Here is an 8,650-nt window from a genome sequence, read left to right on the forward strand (position 1 = left end):
CACTTCCTCTCACAGGCTCTCTCTTTCTCCATCAGCATTCCTGGAGGTGTTCAACATGGTCTATTTATGTGACAACCGAACATCCGTCTATCACGCTGCACAATGCAACACACCACTCAACCTATACTTAGCCGGCTGGTGTTTTAGCATGGGAGCCGATTTTGACGAAGTTCGTCCCTTGCCTGGGGATCTAGGCTCATGAAAACACATTATACTCATCTTGAATATTATTATTCTCCATTACTGCCTGTTCCTGTTAGGCCTGTTGTGATGTGATGGGGCTTGAGAGGACTCACTGGTGCTGTCTGGGGTTACACATCTCACTGAAAGTCAACTCGACAGCCAACGCTGAGGGAAGCAGTTATACTCATTCTGCACCTGGTCTGTCCGAAGGTTTAAACTAATGCCCAGCAGTTCACTAGATCAGGCTCTTTAACATATACAGCAGCTGGTATACTGAGTATATCAGAGAACTCAAAAGACACAGTGACATGTGCAGACAATCAAGATACATGGGAAGAGCTTGCAAAACAAAAAACAAAACAAATTCCTGCTTTGTGTTGTTTCTACTGATGCATAAACATCAAGAAACAACTGCTCAAATCCTCTGTTACTGAATTTCAGGCATCTATAATTTACCCTTAAACAACTTTAGAGATCTCTCCAGCTTGCTTAAATTCAGCAGGACTTGAGGTGATAAATCATTTTTTCTTAACATTGTGCATGCAAAGAAAAGTGAATGATTTTTACCCATAGTTTCCATATAATTCAAAATTGTACTTTCAGGAGAAAAATATAGACTTTAGGTCACTTGCAGTGATGCATTTGTAATTACTAGGATTTATTTAGCACCATCACAGCTCATGAAACGCTGCTGTTTGGTTTAGAGTGCTGCATTATTAGCGGTTTGACTTGGTACCACATACAGCACAGACAGCTACTGTCTTCATGTCAGGGCCTGATATAATGACAGATTTGTGCTGATTCATACAGTTTTAACTAAATTGTGAATTTTAGAGAGTTTTTTAATCTATCATTTAATTAGTTTTCACATTTTTCAAACCATTAATAGAACAATGATGCAATCGTGCACACAAGGATACTGAAAAAGCCAAAACTGCAATGAAAGTTTTTTTTTTTTTCAATTAACTGAGACACCTGATTACACTTGGGAGAAAATATTAGCAGGCTGTGACAGTGAATTCTGTGTTAGGCAGAAGATGTCTGGGCAAGATAGAGATTTTGGCTCACCAGAGTGGCTGCACTACTTGTAACTTCACTCTGTGCCACCGGTCCTATCTTCGATAAGCCATATAATATGGTTCAGACACTGGAAAGCACAACAGTGATAAGAGAGAGATAGCATCAGCTCCAGCCTATTGTGTACCACAGGAAATTAATCCGAGATGCAGGTTGGACAAACAAATCGCGCACACAATCAGGATTCCACACACACTCCATGACTCACACACATCCATGTACATAAACACACTAATGCGAACAAAGTACAATGATGTTACGTACATGCAGACGCGCAGACTTGTCTAATCTTTGCTTCTGCAGCCCACATGACAAATACGGAAAACGTAAACGATGAGGTTCAACAACTAACACACAAGGCAGACAAGCACAAAACTGCTTCAGGTGTCTTGTAGTAAATGGAAGAGAAAGTGAGACTGTACCTCCCTCGGGCTCGTCTTGTAAAGAGGAATACACTTATACAGTTAACTTGTCAAGTTAAATCAGAATGAAACAAGTAGAGAAGGTGAAACATCCCCTGGAACATTTATCTATCTATCTGTCTATCCATCTATCTTTCTATCTATCTATCATGCTCCTCTTATCTCAGATAAAAAAAAACCCTACCCCTTGGAAAATGATAAAACTTGAATAAATAAATGAATAAATAAATAGTAAACAAGGCCTCAAAGATTAGATAGATTAGATGATAAAAGTGAATTCTGGGAAATTATTTAAAATATCTAATATCTTTGTCAGGTCAAGTTCTCCCTGTTGCAAACTAAACTGAACCCTTAAGACAAACCTCTGATGTCACTAAACCAAATCTAAACCAAATAATATAGTGGTAAAATAAAGTTTTCCACAAATGCAGACTGCTGTGTGCAGAGCTCGGGCATTTAAATATGTCCAGTGTTTACAATGAGCTCAGTGGAAGGAAGCAGCTCAGTTCCCTGACTCGGTGCTCCCGAAGGAGGGGCGGTGCAAAGAAATGGAGCTGTGGGAGGGAACACCGAGGAAATCACGGCGTCCTTCCCTCCACCCCGTGCACTGCAAAACACACGCAGCAGATTTCACCTCCCCGCCTTCATCAACACGATCGTATCTGATCCATGTTTTGCTCCAGTTGATTCTGTTCGCAAATACATTGTCATCACTGTTGATCTTAATCTCGACTGGCTGCTGACAGTCCTGTGCGGCTAGAACAGCAGCGAAAACGTGGTTTTGTGCGCAGGTTTGTGCCCTTGAAAACTTCAGAACACACAAACCGGAATGAAGAACTTGAGTGGGTCTGTCTGAAACCTCACAACAGAATCTGAAGCCGAGAGATGAAACACACATTTAATACTGACTTCCACAGGCACACTCGAAGTCCCTAAGGGAGTATTATTAACACCGCAGGGGATAAACCTACTATAAAGTACGATAAGGTCACTGAAGTGGCGCTGTGAAGAAAAATTAGAAGAATATCAGAGCATTTATGGAGCCTTGAGGATACAGGACTGACAGCAGCACTTCATGTGCCGCCTGCAACACAGAGAACAGATTGATAATCGCATTTAGAGGAACACAGACAAGACCCTCTGTCATTACCCTGTAATTCAGGGAAATTAAGCCTCTGGCTGTGCAGCTACAATTGGTTTATTGAACAAAACTGGAGGAAGCCTTGTTGAATGAGCTCGCATTGTCGATTGTCTCCCGCAAAATAAATAAATAAATAATAAAATAAAAATAAATAAACAAATACAGCATGTAACTCAGCCTGGCTCAAAAAAAAAAAGAACAAAACAAAAAACACGTCCACTGTTCCCCTCAGGCTGAAACTGAGCAGAGCCCTGTGGGTGTCACAGCTGACCTGAAGCTGCTGCACCTGAGCGGCCTTTAAATTTTAATTATGTTATTGCTCATGTCCCTGTTGGTCGTCAAACGTGGCTGCAGCGACGCTCACGCACACGCACATGCATGCACGCACTCACGGACAGCACACATGCGGGGTTAACTGAGGGGTGGCCAACATGACCTATAGCAAACACACACACACAGATAGACAGACACACATAGACAGACACACAGACAGATAGATAGACAGAGACAGACAGATAGATAGACAGACAGACAGACGCACGCATGGACGGACGGACGTACACGCACGCACTCACACTCACACTACAGCCAGCTAAGTTGTTACTCACTGCGGCTCTGTTAACGTTACTGCCCTCGGTTGTGATATAACAAAAAAAGAAAACACAGAAACAGGCCGGTCACCTTTCCGCTTCAGTTCTTCTCCTGCTGTCAAACCTCAGGGTGACGTTTCGTAACGTAGCCGCGGTGAAACGCCGTGTCTCCGTCCTGTAGCCGTCTCTCTCCGCTGTCTTTCCCTCTTTTCCGTCTGCCAGCTCTCCTCCTGGTGGCTTCCCTACTCGGGCGCTTCCGTGACGTCAACACGGTGGAGCGCGCGTTCCCGAGGCGTACCCCCCCCCCACACACACACACACATTCGCCCTCCAAGCTAAGGCGCGTGCACGTTAATCTATTCTTAAAAGTCAAAATGTCGAAATTAATCCTTTTAATATAAAATGATTCACATTTTCCACTCATCAGCTTGTCATTTTCAAAATAAAAGTCATTTGATTATTTATTTCTATTATGGTCAGTTTATGTGAATGTTTAGCGATGAAATAATCAAAGAAGCCTTCACTATATTTTATTTTATTGGGTTTTTCTGTTCTGATCTTAAATACATGAGTTGATTAGCTCACTGTTCTGTGTGTAAAATCTTAATTTGTAAAATCTTAATTTGTAAAGTAACTTAACTGTAAAAACAGTAAGTCTCCTACTGTAGCCACATATCAACAGTTACTGTAGGATGTGTATTGAGTTCATCACATGGAGGCAATCACCCAGTTTCCATCCAAACATCAGTGAGCTACATGCATCAGTACAAGTTTTATGATTTGCATAAAGCAATAAAAAATCAATCAAGTGTAGATGTGTCATGGCTCTAAGCTATCTGGCAAGCATATCTGAGTAAGTCTGATTTGTTGTAGCCTAATATTAAGCAGATTAGATTATTTATTAGCATTTATTTTATTTGTTCACTTATACTTAGGAGATATTTCACTCTAAATGTGATGCTTATGTTCGTTCTGCATCCAAGCATTGTCATATTAGGACCTATGGCGTGTTTACGCTTCACTGCCAGTCTGTGTTTGCTGAATGAATGACCTACATTACATCAGACTACAGTATGTGGCATATTTCATAGATCATGTAATATCTTCTGATCTAAAAGGTCTCTCTTTGTCATCCTAAAGAATTTTTTCCAACTAGACACTGACCAAATACACACACACACACACACACACACACACAGTGTCCCAGTTCCCTGGGCGCCAGTAAGTCAGACAGCTGAGGTATAAATAGTTTGTTGGCTAAAGTTCCTCTTGAGAAAAACACATCAGGAGTTATGGACCAGTGCTTCCCTCTGAAAGTTTCTATTAACTTGTGAGAATTTTTACAGTTTTATTTGGTTGTTTGTAACAAAGTTTTAAAAACTGCTGCAAACTTCTCTTTACCTTCATAAATCCAATCAGGGACTTGGATCATGACACTAGTAAAGTGTCTTAAATATGCAGGTAGCAGATGAAAAGGGCTTTCTGCAACACATTACCCAAACACACTGACACTTGCCATTTCAAAAGGACTGTAATCTGGAAAAAAAACAGAAGTTTAATACATACCAGTTGCATGATACACGTAATAACTGACACTTGGTGTGTAATGAAATAGCTATTAAATTGAAATTAGGTCCCATGATGCCACTGTCCATTTCTTCTTGTTTCTATGTTGCTTCTCTTAAAAACAGGCAAGTACTCTGGTGCCACCTTCTGGTCAGATACAGGTGATGTATGCACAGGACCTTAACTTTTCTCACTAAAAGGGAATGCACTTCGTCATCAACTAACAATAAAGTCCAAATACGTTTGACTTATGCTAGAAAACAATCGGCTACATGCTACACAATTAGTTTCAATTGTCCTTTTGTAATATGTGATGCTGCTACTACTTCTGCTGACCCTGAATTAATAGGTCTTTGCTGCAATAAATATATATTCCAATAATGCGTATACTAACAAAGGAAGAAAATCCTTTTAGCAGTACTTCCAAATCTTCCCTGACATATGTGGCATCTTAAGTTGCATGACCCACAGGTGTGATTTGAAGTCTGTTGTTATACACATCCCCAAAAATACCAAAAATCGGGTAAAGCTTTGGTCTGCTGCTTAAAGAAGTGCCAACCATAGAATAGAGAAAAGCTTTTAGTGGTGGTACTGTCTGTGTGAAGGTACATCGTGTGAAGGAGTATATCAGTGTTCTGGTGTCTACATTGTAGCAAGAGACTTCTCCCTTCTCATAATCAACAAACACACCAACTGTCCTGGGGATTGGCCACACATACAGGGGAAAATTAGCATCAGAAGAAAAAAAAATGTGTCCAGATCCACAGTAGCCAAATGTCCATCCTCCTTCCTCAGTTCCGGGAAAGAAAAACACCTCTCTGTTAATGGGCTCTTTGACCACCCCCAATACCCACCACTGACTTCCATCGACCTGCACCTCATAGTAGAACCTGCCAGAGGAAAAGCCATCTTTCCCCAGGACTAAGGTTTGATTTTGAAATCTGTTCCCAAATAAAGGAGGAAATAACAGTTGTGCTTCATGAAAGCTGAGTTGTTTCCCATCCTCAGATACACTGAGTTTGGAATGGGCTGTGTAGGCATCCAAAGTCACATCCACTGCGTCACACTGCTGAATCATCATCAGCTTGTCCTGAGGTGGAGTCCACACTTCATTATTAAACACATCTGTCTCCGGTTCTTCAGCTGCTTCCAGCTGCTCAGTGGTGTCACAGCCATCAGAAAACCTGACTTTAAGAGTGAGCTTCTCCATCTCATTGCTTAGTGTCTTTTCCATCTTAGCCACTGCTTTTTTCACCATTCCCAAGTAACTCTGTCGACTGATTTCAGACAGGTCTTCTGTCAGATAGGTGTCAAATAGGTGTCCGGGGGAGCAGAGGGATGGCCACTTCTGCAGGAGACGGAGGTGGTCTTCTGTTTTTAAAAGTTGCTCCAGTTCAGATCTCCTCCTCGTCAACTCAGCAACATCTTGCTCCAGCTGCGTTACATGGGCTTCAGTCTGCCTATCTGCCACTTTCTGCTTCTCCTGGATCATCTCAAGCAGTTCAACTTTGTTTCTGTTCAACAAGGCCAATGGAGCTGTTAAAACCTCAGTAATATCTTGTACCTCCTTCTCTGACTCTTTCTTGCTTTGTTTAACTAAGCATTTGATTTCCTTTATCCTTTTGGATTTAGTGTTTTCCATCATTTTTATTTCTGACATCACATTGTCCATCACATCTTTCCTGTCTCTGAATGCTTTCTCTAACGGAATGGTTTCATGTGTGGCATGGTCATCTATCAAGCACATGAAACAAACGCACGTCTGGTCTTCGTGACAGTAGAATTCGAACATCTTGTCGTGCTTCTTACACACCCTGTCCTCAAGGTCTGACACAGGGTCGATCAGTTTGTGCTTCTTAAGGGTTGGGACTCTCTGATGAGGCTCCAGGTGAGACTGACAGTACGAGGCCATACACACCAGACAGGTTTTCTGGGCCTTGAGCTTTGGCCCCAGACAGATATCACAGGGCACCTCTCCTTGTTTAGCAGGAATCTTATCTTCCCCCTTCACCCTCATGCTGTGGAAATGTTCCACCATATCTCTGAACTCTGTGTTGACCTGAAGCTGTGGTCTCCTGTGGAACTTTTTTTTACAGAGGGGACACTCTGCCCGGCCACTGCTGGCCCAGTACCCTGTGATACAAGCCTTACAGTAGTTGTGTCCACATGGAGTAGAGACAGGCTCATTGAAATCACCAAGGCAGATTGAACACAGGAACTGTTCATCACACGGGAGGCTGCTGGCTGAGGCCATGTCTGGATGAGAGGAGAGGAGTTGGTTGTTACAGTTTTCAATTTCAGACCCAAAAAATATTTTTAAAAAAAGGATTTCTTCATATAAGAAGCTGCTTTTGGAAAATTAGGAAGGATCCATGTTGCTGTAGGTATACTTCTGATTCAGTGTGCAATAGCCTACTTTGTTGACAGAACATCTGTACTGTAACCTGTATAGTAATTTTCTAGTTTGTGACCCTTTCTGAATTCTAACAAACCAATTTCTGGCAGTGTTGACAGCTCTGGCAAAAGTTAACAATGAACCTGACTCATTTTATATGTAACACATTTATTGGCTGGAGCTAATGACACAACTGACACAACAAGACAAACACACCCACGGGCAAGTTAACAATTAACCTAACCCCAAACCACATGTGTTTGGACAGTGGGAGGAAGCCAGAGTGCCCAGAGAAGACCCAAACAGAAATGCTTTAGGGGCACATAGGACTCGAATTTGGAACCTCTTTGCTCACAGGTGCCACCAGAACACACATTTTAAATTCAATCCAATGTTTTTCTCCTTGCAATGCAACCTTACCGTCAAATTCAATGCCTTCACAGAAGTTACACCAGCAAACATCTGATAACTGATACAGGGAGAATTGCCTGCGGACAATCACCAACCAAAAGACAATTAGGCTTAATTGGCAGTTCATGATGACACAGAATGTCAGTGTGATGATCTACAGGAAGTAGGCAGCATTAAGTAGCCTATATCAGGATGGGTTAGTATTATTATTATTATTATAAATGTAAGAAATTCACAGCTTATAAAATACTCAGTTTGATCAGCAAAACAAAAATGTGCAAATAAGTATTTTATCAGTATTAACAAGTATTTCAAATGAAATCAATGTGCCATTAGTCAACTTTAAAGGTCTGAATAAGGAGATATATCCCCTTACTGTAAAAAACAGCCTAAAGATAGTTTCATATTGGGATCAGTTGAAACCTGCACTTACCCATACGATCCTAAAACATTTTTCTAAAGCACACAGTCTGCCAAAGTACTGGAATCTTCATAGAAATCTCAAAAAAAAACGTTGAGAGCAGTTGACCTTTATTTGCAGAGATGTTTGTGACAAAGCTTCACTGTAGACAGTCTATGTAGTTTCGTTTCTTGAGAATGACACATGATCCCTCCCTCCCATCCACTCTCCCTCCTCTTCCTGGAAAAAGTTACAAAACTTGCTTTTGGCAGCACTGGACATTCCTCCAGCTTTTTTTCATTTATTAAAAACTGAACCTGTGGATACATAACTTGGTTTGACAAACAGTCTCCTCTATATGTCTTTTTTCTTATTCTTGGGGTTAGTCTGTGATTTTTTCAGTTTACCAAAAGGAATTAACCAAACCAATACCAAGATCAGGAGGCTGACACAAGGTGGCGCTCC

The 8,650-nt window shown here is 41.4% G+C and overlaps 2 protein-coding genes across 8 annotated transcripts in view; both read right to left on the reverse strand.

The window, feature by feature from the left end:
- LOC113141940 (ELKS/Rab6-interacting/CAST family member 1-like) overlaps positions 1 to 3,726 on the reverse strand; it is a 92,683-nt gene extending 88,957 nt beyond the window's left edge. For 3 of the 7 annotated variants that reach the window (XM_026326611.1, XM_026326609.1, XM_026326605.1), the window contains exon 1: positions 3,505 to 3,725. The gene's annotated coding sequence lies outside the window, so the exon portion shown is untranslated. Of the gene's footprint in view, positions 1 to 1,251; positions 1,331 to 1,524; positions 1,610 to 3,431; positions 3,447 to 3,504 lie in introns of those variants that run through there. The other 4 variants (XM_026326606.1, XM_026326608.1, XM_026326607.1 and 1 more) reach the window with 4 other exon arrangements.
- A 998-nt stretch (positions 3,727 to 4,724) lies between these two features.
- LOC113142403 (E3 ubiquitin-protein ligase TRIM39-like) lies at positions 4,725 to 8,378 on the reverse strand. Its single transcript, XM_026327416.2, has 3 exons — positions 8,219 to 8,378; positions 7,795 to 7,862; positions 4,725 to 7,235 (listed from the first exon to the last, which is right to left on the reverse strand). Exon 3 carries the CDS (start codon positions 7,231 to 7,233, stop codon positions 5,431 to 5,433), a length of 1,803 nt encoding a protein of 600 aa, XP_026183201.1. The 5' UTR covers positions 7,234 to 7,235; positions 7,795 to 7,862; positions 8,219 to 8,378; the 3' UTR covers positions 4,725 to 5,430.
- Between the last annotated feature and the right edge of the window lie 272 nt (positions 8,379 to 8,650).

Source organism: Mastacembelus armatus, chromosome 23, assembly GCF_900324485.2.
Source record: "Mastacembelus armatus chromosome 23, fMasArm1.2, whole genome shotgun sequence".
NCBI classification, from domain to species: domain Eukaryota; kingdom Metazoa; phylum Chordata; class Actinopteri; order Synbranchiformes; family Mastacembelidae; genus Mastacembelus; species Mastacembelus armatus.

Bases quoted from the DNA above. Each gene is read 5' to 3' on its own strand.
- LOC113142403 (XM_026327416.2), bottom strand. From the start codon at position 7,233: ATGGCCTCAGCCAGCAGCCTCCCGTGTGATGAACAGTTCCTGTGTTCA.